This window comes from Durio zibethinus, chromosome 17 (assembly GCF_047325235.1).
Source record: "Durio zibethinus cultivar Kanyao isolate XHJ-2024 chromosome 17, ASM4732523v1, whole genome shotgun sequence".
Lineage (NCBI taxonomy): Eukaryota > Viridiplantae > Streptophyta > Magnoliopsida > Malvales > Malvaceae > Durio > Durio zibethinus.
The window spans coordinates 5,676,578-5,691,375 of record NC_143178.1 but is presented as its reverse complement, the minus strand read 5'-3'; the positions used below and the strand labels follow the sequence as shown (position 1 = coordinate 5,691,375).

The 14,798-nt window shown below is 35.5% G+C and overlaps 3 protein-coding genes and 1 pseudogene across 7 annotated transcripts; 3 read left to right on the top strand and 1 right to left on the bottom strand.

The window, feature by feature from the left end:
- Positions 1–2,114: 2,114 nt before the first annotated feature.
- On the top strand, positions 2,115–3,270 carry LOC111279697 (RING-H2 finger protein ATL79 pseudogene; annotated as a pseudogene). Its single transcript, XR_016329112.1, has one exon. The product of XR_016329112.1 is annotated as an RING-H2 finger protein ATL79 pseudogene (transcript).
- A 991-nt stretch (positions 3,271–4,261) lies between these two features.
- On the bottom strand, positions 4,262–7,343 carry LOC111279688 (actin-7-like). Of its 2 annotated transcripts, none has more exons than XM_022866683.2 (5): positions 7,174–7,343; positions 6,158–6,230; positions 5,672–6,065; positions 4,968–5,581; positions 4,262–4,570 (listed from the first exon to the last, which is right to left on the bottom strand). In XM_022866683.2, the coding sequence occupies exons 2-5, from the start codon at positions 6,215–6,217 to the stop codon at positions 4,505–4,507; spliced, it is 1,134 nt and encodes a 377-aa protein (XP_022722418.1). In that variant the 5' UTR covers positions 6,218–6,230; positions 7,174–7,343; the 3' UTR covers positions 4,262–4,504. The 2 variants fall into 2 exon arrangements, with proteins under 2 accessions (XP_022722418.1, XP_022722429.1); XM_022866694.2 differs by lacking the exon at positions 7,174–7,343 and adding an exon at positions 7,021–7,039.
- Positions 7,344–8,572: 1,229 nt separating this feature from the next.
- LOC111287550 (uncharacterized) lies at positions 8,573–10,320 on the top strand. The gene is made up of 2 exons (XM_022878177.2): positions 8,573–8,899; positions 9,846–10,320. Exons 1-2 carry the CDS (start codon positions 8,681–8,683, stop codon positions 10,074–10,076), a joined length of 450 nt encoding a protein of 149 aa, XP_022733912.1. The 5' UTR covers positions 8,573–8,680; the 3' UTR covers positions 10,077–10,320.
- Positions 10,321–11,225: 905 nt separating this feature from the next.
- LOC111279610 (putative cinnamyl alcohol dehydrogenase 1) lies at positions 11,226–14,007 on the top strand. 3 transcript variants are annotated; one of them, XM_022866584.2, is made up of 7 exons: positions 11,226–11,345; positions 11,714–11,808; positions 12,128–12,241; positions 12,325–12,555; positions 12,935–13,220; positions 13,312–13,462; positions 13,544–14,007. In XM_022866584.2, exons 1-7 carry the CDS (start codon positions 11,343–11,345, stop codon positions 13,738–13,740), a joined length of 1,077 nt encoding a protein of 358 aa, XP_022722319.2. In that variant the 5' UTR covers positions 11,226–11,342; the 3' UTR covers positions 13,741–14,007. The 3 variants fall into 3 exon arrangements, with proteins under 3 accessions (XP_022722319.2, XP_022722326.2, XP_022722312.2); XM_022866591.2 differs by lacking the exon at positions 11,226–11,345 and adding an exon at positions 11,481–11,609; XM_022866577.2 differs by lacking the exon at positions 11,226–11,345 and adding an exon at positions 11,495–11,612.
- Positions 14,008–14,798: the final 791 nt, after the last annotated feature.

The following is a 14,798-nucleotide window of genomic DNA, read 5'->3' as shown; positions in this document are numbered from 1 at the left end:
ATTTTAACTTTCCCCAAATCATTTAATAATTATTACTAGTATTAGAACATTTCCAATTCTCTCACGAAATTTAAAACGGATTTTGAAATATTGCTTAATTAAAAAGTCTACTCTTTTTTTTTTTTTGAGCCAAATTAAGAAATCTATTCTTGTACCCATATATTATTTCGGTTATCCAAAATCCAAGACAAAGCTATAATATCAAATATACTTAGCCCTTACGGAGGCTAATCAAAGCCAAAACAAACTGAAATTTTCAGCCAACCATATTGGTAGGAGCTTGAACGGTACCCGACAACTCATCATCTTCAATCAATCGACATGATCTCCAGTGCGGAGCAAGGTAACCACAGCCATTGAGCCAATTGAAATCTAATTGAAAAAAATCAAAAGTGCGGAGCGAATTGAATGATAATTACAAAATGTTTAAAACCTATAGCTGCTTCTTCAAGCTGTGTTTTTACTTCTTTAACTTTCTCATCAACTTCGCATAGCTTTTGGTCTACAACTCCAAATCGAATCCCATTACAGTTAACGCGAAAAGAAACGTATATTCTCAAGGTTTTTTCGTTTTGCAATCAAGGAATATTCTTCGGCAGCTTGAGCCCCTTCCAATAATTAACTAACCATGTTTGAAATTTGAGTATCCTGGCATCTGGAGCAGGCAACGAACATTTGTTTAAGCTTTTAAGGCTTCTGTCTGATCGAGACCTTCAAAAGTACTATTGGCTTGACTTTAACAGTACGGGGCGACCGATGTAGTTCTGTGGGCAGTCTATTCTTTTCTTTTGCTATATTAACGGGGAAAAAACTCAAGCAAGATCAACTAGAAAACTAGTACTGTTTTTTTTTTTTTTCATTTTTAGCTGGGCAGAAAAGTAAGGAAAATGACTAAATGGTCTAAATCATTGTACTCTGAAGAAAGCAACCTCCACCTAACGCATTAGATGCGAGGATGGAGGTGGGTAAAAGGTTTTCATTACTCATTACAATTCGATATGCTATTGTGCATTTGCCTGAAGGCAAAGGAGAATAGGCAACGCATCCCTGTTTTCCTGATTTTAATATCTTGTTTTGTGTTTTACGCACGCATCTTGATTTCAGAAGAAGTTTATGGTAAACCTGGCGCTGGTGGGCCTGGTGGGTCAGTCCACAATGACATCTGTGGATTGTATTTTTCTGAAAGCCAGCGTCCTGCCATAATGCCAGGCCATGCCATGTTGATATTCATTTACTCATGTGGACCTTAGCTTATTTCCCTGACTCTCAAGTCTCTCACTCTCCGCTCTATGCCACAAAACCATAACTCTGTCCGTTTCCTGGAACAACTTCAGGGAATTATGTTACTGTCTACGTGGTCTTAATAAAGGGTCTATCTCTAAAATCTTTGAGACACCCTTCTCTCACTCTCCGCTAATAAGACCAAAAAACACCAATCAGCATCTTCGTTCACTTTGGTTTTGAAAACCTTATCAACTTATCTTGTCCAGGACTCTCTTCTTAAAGCTTGTAGGCCTTCTCTGGGGTCTACCCTGTGTTCAAAGGTGTTGCAAACTTATCCTAACAACTTTTACCTCTCAACCTATCTTTACCTCAAACACTGCCTTCATCAGGCAAAAGAAAAAGAAACACAGTCGTCCATGAGCCTTTTTTTTCCTTTGGATAAGTGATTGCATTTCATTTCAGACTATTACTTCTGACATTATAAACATTTATGTCTCTCATATCTTATTCGGCTGTTGGATTGTGACCTCTTCGTCAAGGCCTATCAAAAAAGCAAATATGTGGAACTTGCATTAGCGACGTTTTTGTTTTGATTGTTGTAAGTGCTCATCTCTATGATTGAAAGAGAGATTCAAGCACAATATATATGGAGCCCATCGCCACATAACAGTACAGAAAGCAAGACAGCAAGAGTGTAGAATATTTTATTAAAAAATATGCCAAAGAAAATATAGAAGGGGCCGGGCATGATTTAATTTTACAGAAAAAGCTTCAGGGACCTGGCATTATAAAAAGGTTCCTTTAACAACGATTATTGCACTGTTTAGGTGATCATGGAGAATTGAAAAAAGCTGGAATATAATTAGGGGAGAAAGGACGTTGAAAAAGTCCAAGAAATTAAAAAACATTAATTAAAGGCTTTTTTTCACACTGTACAAGAGAAAAAAGTTGAGATGAAAAAGGACATACATGCTTTTAAGTCCCCCCAAGGTTAACAGAATTTAACCTCAAATGAAAAAGGACACACGTGCTGTAAGACCCCACAAGGTTAACAGCATTTAACCTCAAATGCACGTATGCATTTCTTGATGCCTACTAAAATATGCCTATAAACATCCTCGTTTCTACTCACACGCAATCCCCCTCTCCCTCTCAGAAGCCAAAACCCAGAAATTCCAATAACATTCTCCCCTTTCTTCGGAAGCCATAACCCCGTAAAACCCCAAACCGGCAACATTGCAGATAACAAGGAAAACCAAAATACTAGGAAAACCAAATGCGACCACCGCCAGAGGCAATCGCTCAGCTCCTCATCCACATGTCCCCACCGCTTTCTTCCCGGGAACCACAAATGTCTTCCCCTTCAACTTCAACGTGTAACCCCCCGACTTGCAGGTGGCGGCCTTACTCCAACTCAAATGACTTTGAAGCTAAGGTGGGCATGGTCTTAATCATTCTCTTCTGTGCTCTAATATGCTCTCTGGCTCTTAACGCTGCCATTCGCTGCTGCCTACGTGGCGATGGTAGGCGCCGCCCACGCTATTCCCGCAACAACAACCACCTTCCCCAAACGCAGCAAGAACTTGAGCAGAGAAAGCCTGTCTCAGAGGCAGCTGCAGCTAACATGGTGGCAGCTCCAATACTGGTTTACTCAACCGGGGTGAAGCTGGCAGGAGCAGAGGCTGAATGTGCTATTTGCTTGTCTGAATTCGTGGATGGAGAGGGAATTCAAGTTCTGGCAAACTGTAAGCATGGTTTCCATGTACAATGCATACAGCAGTGGTTGTCTTCCCATTCCTCTTGTCCCACTTGCCGCTGTAGTTGCTTTCCTCCATCTCCATCCCAAGAAGAAACTAACCACCAATGCGTTGACAACAGTTCCCAACCAGTGATTTCCGAGAGGGAACCTTAGAACTGTAGCAGCTTTGGTTGCTCTTCTCCATAGCGTATGTATATGTTACTTATTTTGTCTTCAACCAGTACACCTCTGTATTTAACATACTCAAAACCTTTCTTACATTTCAAGTAACTTTTTATATTGGCTAATCTCACTGTCATCAATATCACCGCTCATCAAATACACTTAAACGGAAAAACTGAATTTTAAAAAATAAAATAATAATAAGAGGACCCGGAGAGAAACAGAGATCTGTTAAAATTAAACCGGTTTCCGTTGAATAGGTACAATAAGAACTGCGACATCTTAACAACCAATAACTTACTAAACATGTTGTAGCGGCTTCTTGTTGCTTTTCTGGTAAATTATCGCATATTCAACCTCGGGGCTTCTAGTCATTATGAGTTTCTGACTGACGCCCGACAATTATTCAACAGATTCTCCGTCTCCGGTATTCCTTTTATCTTTTTGGCTGATGGGACAACCTTGGGAGTTTTCTTTTCTTTTTTTTTTTTTTTTTTCCTTTGAAGCATTGCCTCTGCCGCCAGTATCAACTTCCAGTAATAAAGATTCTTTGCCGTACTTGAAGACTGTTGAACCAAACAGTTGGACTTCCAATTCTAGTTGAATCGATTAGTTGGGCCTTCTAATTGGACTCTTTACCATTTCCCTTCTAGAATTTAGGATCCTCAAATTGTGCCTTCCACTAGGCATTTTACGAGTATTTCTACATGGGAGCATTGACCAATTCAAATTTCCCATGAATCCACAAGTTGCGTGCAAGCCATAAGGCTATTTTTAAAACAGTTCTTTGATTAAAATAAAATCTCTATGAGAAAACAAAACTTTTTTCTTAATTTATTTTGGAAGTTCTAACCTTAATCTCAACACTGCCCACCGCTGCTTCAGGTAGTGCAAACAATCATCAATGCCACGCAACTTTTTAACTTTCCGGCCAGATATAAAAAGTTGATGTAGATAAGAGCAGGGAAGTAGATACTGATCCACTACACAACTGTATCCAAGATTCTTGAAAAGCAGGGGTCATTCGATGCCAAATGATCTATACCGGAAGTTACAAGCTTTTCTAGCATTAAACTTCTAAACTTTCAGCTGGTTAAGATACAATACAGTCAAAAGGAAAGAAGAAAATAGTCATATTACATTATTAATGAGACCAAGTCTACCATTATACGATACAATGCAAAACAATCTAGCATATAATCATACATATCAACTAAGCATGTCTCATACATACACTTAGGATAAAAATAAAAAAAAAATAAAACAAAATGAAAGGCAAGCCAAACCGACCATCACCAAATCAGAAAATCCAAAACCACAAAATGCAGAAGGAAACAGCAAAGGAACACAAGCACATATCTAGAAGCACTTCCTGTGAACAATTGAAGGCCCTGATTCGTCATATTCTGCCTTTGATATCCACATCTACATTCAATGCAAACAAAACACAACATTTAGAGTTAATTGATAGCATAACATTGTCTGAACTCTGAATAACCAAAAGTATAAATAAGTACAACTTCATCTATGAAAAATGCAACAGAACTCAAAGCATTCAATGTAAGATGGAAAGCACATTAAGAAGATCCACTGACTTCATTTTCTAATTTAAATCTGTTCTTTCTAGCAAAGGCTTTCAAGTTTCAGTCAAGTCTTTCTTTGGTTTCTTTCTTTATTTAACAGTGCAAGGTGACACTCTTCTGTCAACATCAAATCTTCAGCCTTTTACATTAGTCGAGAATTAAAGTCAGTATTCTAATACAGCAGATAAAAGAATTAAAGGTAGTACAACCTTGTGAAAGCAATATAATATACTTCATACCTGCTGGAATGTACTAAGAGAAGCCAAAATAGAACCACCAATCCAGACACTGTACTTTCTCTCTGGGGGTGCTACCACCTTAATCTTCATGCTACTTGGTGCAAGGGCTGTGATTTCCTTGCTCATTCTATCAGCAATACCAGGAAACATGGTGGACCCACCGCTAAGCACTATGTTACCATACAAGTCCTTTCTAATATCAACATCACATTTCATGATTGAGTTATAGGTGGTCTCGTGAATTCCAGGAGCTTCCATTCCAATGAGCGATGGTTGAAATAAGACCTCAGGACAACGGAAACGCTCTGCTCCAATGGTTATTACCTGACCATCAGGTAGCTCATAACTTTTCTCAATTGATGAGCTGGTTTTTGCAGTTTCAAGCTCCTGCTCAAAGTCAAGTGCTACATAAGCAAGTTTTTCCTTGATGTCACGTACAATTTCTCGTTCAGCAGTTGTGGTGAATGAGTACCCCCTCTCTGTCAGGATCTTCATCAAGGCATCTGTTAAATCTCGTCCAGCAAGGTCAAGCCTGAGGATGGCATGCGGAAGTGCATAACCTTCATAGATGGGAACCGTGTGACTGACTCCATCACCAGAATCCAGCACAATACCTGGAAATAACAACATTGTCAACAAATTGGCATTCAACTTTGAGGGAGCATCATGTTGTCTCAAGTAAGTCATCATACACTGCTACTAACCTGTAGTACGCCCACTAGCATAAAGGGATAGAACTGCCTGGATTGCAACATACATGGCAGGAACGTTAAATGTCTCAAACATTATCTGTGTCATTTTCTCCCTGTTGGCCTTTGGATTGAGAGGAGCCTCAGTAAGGAGCACAGGATGTTCTTCAGGAGCAACACGAAGCTCATTGTAGAAAGTGTGATGCCAGATCTTTTCCATGTCATCCCAATTGCTAACGATACCATGTTCAATTGGGTATTTCAATGTGAGAATACCTCTTTTGGACTGAGCCTCATCCCCCACATAGGCATCTTTCTGTCCCATCCCCACCATGACACCTGTGTGCCTAGGCCGCCCAACAATACTAGGGAAGACAGCCCTAGGAGCATCGTCTCCAGCAAAACCAGCCTGTTTGAGGAAATATGTGAGGGTTATTAAATCTTTACTGCCTTAAAGTGAAAAACACAGAGACCAGAAAATAAATAACAGATTTTTCTCACCTTAACCATTCCAGTCCCATTATCGACAACAAGAGGCTGAATGTCTTCAGTATCTGCCATACTTAAGATTGACCTGATAATGGAGCATAACAGATTATCCATTTGAAGAATACTGGAGTCCCTCAATTAGTCAACAAATGGGTACACAAGTATTCTGGTCTTTCGGAACAAAGAAACTTTCTAAAACTTCACAAACAGAACATACTTGTTTATATGACATCTTGAACAATGACATGTAGGTGAGTGAGCACATCTAGACAGCTGATGCTACAAGATGAATATAATAAGCCTAGTCAAATTATTTAACACTGCCAGAGTCCATTTGTTAACACTTTTTTTTGTCGAAAAATAAAACATATAATCAAGGAAAATGTAAATTGCGTATAGCCAGAAGTTTATGCTTTAACTAAGCTTCATCAGTTGTTAATTCAGACACCATCTAGTTACAGATCCAACTGGTTAGTTTCAGTCACCAATAGTTACTGTTGCTAGTAAGAGAAGACCCGATCATCAAAACCCAATAATAAGTTTTTCAAGCAGATCGATGTCAGAAAAACAGACGGCTATGATCAAACCAGTTAAAATAGTCACTAACTTTACAAAATAAAAGTTTTTTTTTTTTTTTTGACATGCTCTTGAGTTTGAACAAGAGCAAAAGCTGCAAGAAATTGAACGGTAAGTGACCCTAAACGCAGATATCAATCAAAAGCAGAATCGCACGCAACCCACAATCAAGGAACATGCAAAATTTTTTAAAAAAAAAAAAGTTGATGGAATTGGAAATTGAAAGAGTAAAAACAATACAACATCTAACGAAATGGATGCAGGGAAAACAGCTAGGAGGCAAAGAAGAACAAGTTTACCTGAATAACCAAAACTAATAAAAGTAAAATATTATCAAAAACTTGGGCAGAGTTTAAATCGTCAAAAAAAAAAAAAGTGATGGCAAAGATAGCAGATGGGTCGAATAAGTAATACTAATAATAAAAAAAAATTAAAAAGGGAAAGAAGCAAACCTAATAGTGGAAACGAGATGAAGCTGATGGGGAAATTCAGACGAAATGCGAAGAACAAGGAGGAGATTCTTGGAGAGTAGAGACGGACAGTGGTCTCTTTTTCTTCAATCCCAAGGGAAGGATAAAAGAGGAAAACAGGAAAAAAAAATGTAAAAGTAAAGATACGTGCCATGTGGATACTGCAGGATCGGCTTTATCGCAGAGGCAAGTGGACCGCTGCTTTTTTGCTTTTTTTTTTTTGGGTTTTCACATATTTTTTGTTTTTTATTATTATTATTATTTTTTACCATCTTCTTTTTCTTATTTTAATATTGCTTCTTCTTCTTTTTCATACCTCTATTTGTTTTTTAACGCATAAATTTTTTTTTAAGCATCCCCGTCCCAAACAAGAAACATCCAAAAGTATCCATACAGCTTTTATAGAATTTTGAATCACACAATTATAAAACAAATTAAATGATTAAATTTCCATTATCTCATAATATAAATTTGTTGGTTTTATATGCCTTATTTTCCATGTTTGTCATTTTTACATCTAAAGTTAAGTACATTTGGAACTTTCTTTAAAAATTTGTATTAAGTGCACTATAGTAAACAAAATATGACATGAGGTAAAAGTTACCCCTCCCCTACTAATAGTTTTGCACAAATCACACATAATATAAATAATATAAAAATTAATAATTATATTGATTTTCTTATTTTATCTTATTTAATCATCTCCATAGAATATTATTCTATGTACCAAATACATTGCCTCCAAAAATAATGTTATCAAAGGTCAGGAAAAGCAAATAATAAATATAAAATCATTTTTTTTCCAAAATTTGCTATTGCACATATAAAAACTTTTAAATCAAGATAATATTTTTTAAAAGAAACTATTGTTATTGATACATATTATGATTCATGATCATGAGAGAGAATGAGACATGTTTTATATATTTTTTAAAATTTTAAAAATATAATTATTTAACACAAAATTTCTTACAACAAAATAAGAATGATAAAAATATATGATAATATGATATGTTAAAGAGTTTTTATAGGCATTGGTTAAAAAATAATTAAAATATTATTTAAGAATTTTGTTTGTATTTAATATATTATTTTTTAAATTAAAAAATAATTTATTAATTGCATTTTTTTAATAATATTTTAATCAATATCTCTAAACACTAATTAACATTTTTCATGATAATAATAATGAAGAGAAAAGGTACAAAGAAAATGTAAAAGAATAAATGGACGGAAAGACAGGAAGGGCCATTTCATTCTTCACCTCACCAGTCATTTACTTGACTCCATGCTTATTGGGTAGGGAAGGGAGGCCCATTTCAGTTACCTAAAAGGCACATAAACTTCAGCCCAATGGTCCAAGTGACGAACGTGGTCGACCTGGGTTTCTTAAAACCCTGAAATCCGAAGAACCTCAAAGCTTTGGCGGAGAAGAATCATTGAAGAAATAAGCATTGAAAAAAGTGGAGTAATCAGAAACAAAAGGAAGATGTGGTTAACAGGGATGGTGAAGAACAGCATAAAGGGTGGGAACGGTGGCGTTGGGAATTTGTTGGTTCGGTACATGTCGAGGAGTAGGGCAGTGAATGTGAGGAAGATGAACCCAAAGGTACCCATTCCAGAAGCTAATTGCATCGCCAGTTCCCTTTACGATCTCATCAAGCAACACGGTCCTCTCACCATTCCCAACACTTGGATCCACGCCAAGGTCCTCTTTCTTTCTTCCCTTCTTTTTTTTTTTGGTAAATTTTATTATTGACTGTATTTTCTTGATTATCATTTCAAAAATGCCCATCGCCTTCAATAATTTGCATCATTTCTTCCTTTTGATTGAGTTCTGAATACTTAAGTTTATTAGCCTTAGAAAGCTTTACTTTTCCCTTCCATTTCATCATGCCGTTGTGGATAGAGAATTTTCTTGTCAGTTCATTTGTGAACTTAAAAACTGATTTTTATTGTCATTTTATCAATTGATATGTCAAAATTATCCATGAATTGCATGCCTATAATTCCAGAGGATTCTGAAATAAAAGAAGTTAACTCACACATATTAATTTGTTGATAATTGATTATCATGACTCGGTTGCATTCATTTTGTCAGTATCTCTTTGCCAGTTAGTTGCATTTCGTTTCTGATGAATTAGAATGATTGTCTTAGTATTTTTATACCAACTATGCAGATAATGTTGTAATTTCTTTTGCTCTGTTTTGATTCTGTCCGTTTTAATCTTGCAAATTTCTGATGATGTGTCGAGTTCTTCCTTTCCTTTTGATCACATGAGTTATGTCTGTCTGCAACTTTAGGCATGAGGGTTATGCAGGGAACAAGTTATGGTCAATATCTTCAAGTAAACACGTGGAAAAAGGGTTAGTATATGTGCTTTGCAATTCCTAGGAAGACAGTAGAATCTTCACCACCTTGACGATTAGACCTGTAGCATAATACGATAAACTTGTGTAGTTATGTTCATTTGGATATTATGCTCTATTTATTTTTCTGCTTGAGACATGTATCTTGCTGGTTTACCAAGATTCTGCTTTGCATTTATTGTTTGGCTTTTCAAAACGTTTAATAAGGATAGAATAGAAGGCTATTCTTATTTTCTGTACAAGCTTCTTGTTTCTAATTTGGATGCTTTTTATTCTAATGACAGGAAGCTGGTATTGGTGGATTACACAGCAAAACACACATGAAGATAATGCTCAAATGGATGAGGGGGAGACAAATGTTAAAGTTGTTCTGCAACCAAGTTGGTTCCAGCAAGAAATTTTTGCACTGTACCCTGCCTGAAGAACCTCAAACTGACCTATTAAAAGGACCTCCACAGCTTGAACTTCAAACCAAGAAGCCTTCCACTAAGGGGAAGAAGAAAACTAAAAAATAAGATGTATCCTGGTTCTTTGCCTGCAATCAATTTTATTGCTATACAAGATCCCTTAGTATTTGAGTCTTCCTTTTTGGCTCAATGCTTCTATCATGTCTTCTCTGTTGTTTACCTATTTTTAGGCTTTTTCTGTAGAATCTTTTGAATACAACTGTGCTGACTTTTAATCTGTTCTGATCGACTGAAAGATGATAAGCTTTGCATACCTGGTTAATGTTTATGCATTCAGGGTTTAAACTGGCAACCGAGCTTGCTTTTCCTCTACTGAAGATTTTATACTATTACCATTTGATATTGGGATGGAAAAAATGAGGATGCTTTTTCTAATTTCTTTTAGGTCTTTGCTTCCTTTGTACTTAAAAAAAAAGTAATGAATTATACAACTATTAATTAATCCTTTGATTAAGATTTAGGGATAAAATATAAGTTCATTATTTTACTTAAAGTGATTAATTAAATTTATCACTCATATTTTAACTAATATAATTCTTAATTTGATTTAAAAATAGTCAAAAGTATTAATAAAAGATATTTCTCTACTCCATGAGAAAATAGCAAAATATTTTATCAAATTTAAAACTTTTAATCAAGTTTAAATCGAATTAAAAGGTAAAATTACATTTGTTAAAAACTAAATATTCCATGCATAAAATTTGTCACAGATTAACTTTGTTTTGATCAATTTTTTTCAATTTTAATCTCTATTATATTAAAATTTTTATTAATTAAAATTTACAAAATATATTGAAAACTAAATCAATCAAATTTTTTTATGAATCACTGTCATAGAAAGAAATTATTACTTGGTGGGAAATAGCAAAATTTTAATTTATTGACACAGAAAATTATTTTTATTATATGAGAAATTATTTAATAGTGAAATTTTTAATTCAAAAATAAAATTAAAATAATAATTTATTTTTTATTTTTTAAATTTTTTTTTTATTTTTTAAATATATACTAAAGGAATATGAATCACAATTTTAATTTCGTTGATGACATTAAAAAATTGTATTAATTTTTTATTTGGTAATTTTGTTAATTTTTTCTATCAAAATATAAAACTTCTTATTTGACGGTACTTCTAATTCCCCCAAAAATGAAAATGTAACAAGCTTATGCATTCGTAAGAGGTGACGTTAGAGATTTGCATGCGCCAAGGAGAGTGGTAGGCTTTACAACAAGTGTTAAAAGGGCCGTGGTTTTGGGGATGAGGAAACAGAGTGCAGATAGAACTGAGTAGCAGTTTGTCTCTTTTGTCGATCTATGGTAAGCTTTTTCTTGTCGCATTTCTTTGAAAATTTACTTATTACCGTACAACGCAGAATCCCACACGAAGCATTAACTGCTGAACGAAACCATGAAGTTCATTTTCTCAATCCCATCACTCAAACCTTTCTGATTGTCTCCTCCCAAAAAAACTTCAATATGACAGTTGGATGCCATAGACTGGAATCTAGGATTTGGGTTATGATGGAGAACATATAAGACAATTTTTTTTTTTCTGAAATTTTGTCTAATACTGATCAGATGGTGGTCGATACACTATATTCTGTTATCTGTACTCTTTTTTTTTTTTTCTTAAATTTGATTGACATTAAGAAAACTGACTCTGAATTGCTGTATTGGTGGGTTAGTTAACCATGGATTCTCAGACCAAAACCGAGAATTGCCTTGGGTGGGCTGCCAGAGATCCATCTGGAGTTCTATCACCCTACAAATTCAGTCGCAGGTGCATTGGATCGATTCTTTTTTCCTTTCAACTGACACATTTTAAGTTATTGCCATTTTGCAGAACATAGCAATAAAGGGATTGTTTCTTAGAGCACCTTTCATTCATTGGATTATTAAAAATCGTTGAACTTTATGCCAAGTTCATGTTCTTGGCCTAACTATTGTTTGTTTAGGCAGTAATTTTCATTATCTTTTGTTGACATTGGCTTAGAGGGTGAACATCTGATAAAGAAACTTGGCTTCACACATAACTTGATGATCTTTCAATTGCATTACTTTGATCACTTTTGTTCTTTTGTCTGGTAAACTGTATTCAGGCCTCTTCGAAGTGACGATGTTTCCATAAAAATTACTCACTGTGGAATTTGTTATGCTGATGTCATTTGGTCTAGGAATATACTGGGAGATTCAATGTATCCTTTGGTGCCCGGGTATGATTTTTGATTGAGAATTATGAATGGTTCCTAAACTTGATCTTAAGCTGATGTGGCTATTATAATTGCTTCCATAACAGGCATGAGATTGCTGGTATTGTGAAGGAGGTCGGGTCCAATGTTCAACGCTTCAAGGTTGGTGATCCAGTCGGAGTGGGAACTTATGTGAACTCATGCAGAGATTGTGAGTATTGTAACGATGGTGTTGAAGTTCATTGTGTAAAAGGGACGGTTTTCACTTTTAATGGCATTGATGAGGATGGAACGGTCACAAAAGGCGGATATTCTAGCTATATTGTTGTCCCTGAAAGGCAAGCATTTCATGATGCAAAACTATGTGGCTGTAATTCTTGTTTTATTTTACTTAATTTGTTTTTTAGTTTCTTAAAGGAGGTTATTAGATTATCCATTTAGATTTGCCAATTCACGAAAGCTGAATTTTCATTTTTTTTTCTTTCTTTGATGACTCCTTTTCTTCTGGCATGAAGCTGTTTAATCATCTAATATTTGTCAAGTAAAAGATGCTATAAAACAAATGCATGGATTTAATAGTTTATAACAATTTGATATTTCTGTTTCTAGAGTTAATTAACTTTTTCTGCGATTTGTTTACTTGTTTTGCATAATGTTTCATAGCCATAGCAAATATCTACCAAAGATAAAATTTCAGCTTTGGTGTTGAATCAACAGGTACTGTTTCAGAATACCAAACAACTATCCTTTGGCTTCAGCAGCACCTTTGCTTTGTGCTGGAATCACTGTTTATACACCAATGATACGCCATAACATGAACCAACCTGGCAAATCTTTGGGAGTGATTGGGCTCGGTGGTCTTGGTCACATGGCAGTGAAGTTTGGGAAGGCTTTCGGGTTGTGTGTAACAGTTTTTAGCACAAGCATATCTAAGAAAGAGGAGGCTCTGAATCTGCTTGGTGCAGACAAATTTGTTGTCTCCTCTGACCAAGAGCAGATGAAGGTAAAGACTAAGGAGTGTCAGCATCATAGAAGCTCATATTTTATAATCATTTGAATCTTTGACCATTCTGGAGCTGATATTTTGGGTGCAGGGCCTATCAAAATCATTGGACTTTATAGTTGACACCGCATCTGGTGATCATCCGTTTGATCCCTACATGTCACTCCTGAAAATTGCTGGTGTTTATGTCCTCGTTGGGTTCCCAAGTGAAGTCAAATTTAGTCCTGCAAGCCTTAATCTGGGTATGTAACACTATTTGTGTTGCAGTCTTTATTCTAACTTGAGCAGTGTAAACTTAAATGCTTGACTCAACCATTTGGCAGGTATGAGAACAGTCTCAGGAAGCATAACGGGGGGTACAAAAGTGACTCAAGAAATGATAGACTTTTGTTCTGCTCATAAAATTTACCCACAGATAGAGGTAATTCCAATTCAATACGCCAATGAAGCTCTTGAGAGGCTAATAAAGAGGGATGTTAAGTACCGCTTTGTGATTGACATCGAGAACACCCTGAAATGAGATTATGGCAGCAAAAATGAATTTATCTTCTGCAACACAGGCTTATAAGTCCAGCACATATGGTGAAAGCACATGTATTGTGATTAGCATTATTCTTAGATGGATGGTGGGAATGTACTAATCCCTTGGAGCTTTTATTGTGTTGTGTGAAAAAACCTAGGTCAATAATTAAGTTGAAATAAGCGAACTGTCAGTGAAAAGAAGAGTGTTACTCAGAATGGGTTCGATTGAGACGTAAGAATATCTATTGAAATCTTTGTTTATTCACAGCGTATGTCCACATTCTTGTTTGTGTCAATGATGGCATTAGTGGCAGCACATCGGAGCAACTGGCTATTTCATGTCTTAACGACTAAAGATTTTAGCAAGAGCAAATTTAATTTCTCTCAGCATTTCACTTAATTTATCGCCGGTTGTTTAATTGCAGTAATTCTCAGAAATCTCCGTTATTCTACTACCACCATCGAGTTAGTTTTTATCCTTCCCATTTCCAGTCACAAAGTACAATGTAGAGACCAGAGACCCAAAATGATGACAGCTGAAAAATTGCCAAAGACGTAATGAGCCAGCAGGAAAGACTAATCAACATTTCACTAGAGCTTTATTTTGAAGGTCAAATTATGGGACTATCTATACACTCGTACAAAGATTAAAATTTAATTTTTATATAATAATTTGAACAAATTTAATTCTTGTATTTTTTTTTAAATGTAAAATATCAATCTAAATGTTAACTGGTTAAAATTTCACTGTTATTTTCGTTATTGTGCTTGCAAATACGGATTGATTTTTACTGGGTATAGATATAAAACTGAAAATGTTGTAAAGGATTAAAATCAATCTAGCAAGAGGAAAAAAAGAAACACGACAATGGAAAACACTCAATAAAGGTTAAAAAAAAAAAAAAGAAGGTAGAGATGATCTGTCCTGCCTTACCAGTTACCACCAGGCAAGAGAACAAACTTCAGCACACTTCATTCTTAAATGTGTTTGAACTAGACGCTTAGAAACCATTGTCGAAGTTTAAGAAATAAAACCCTATTATTCTGGCCATTGCA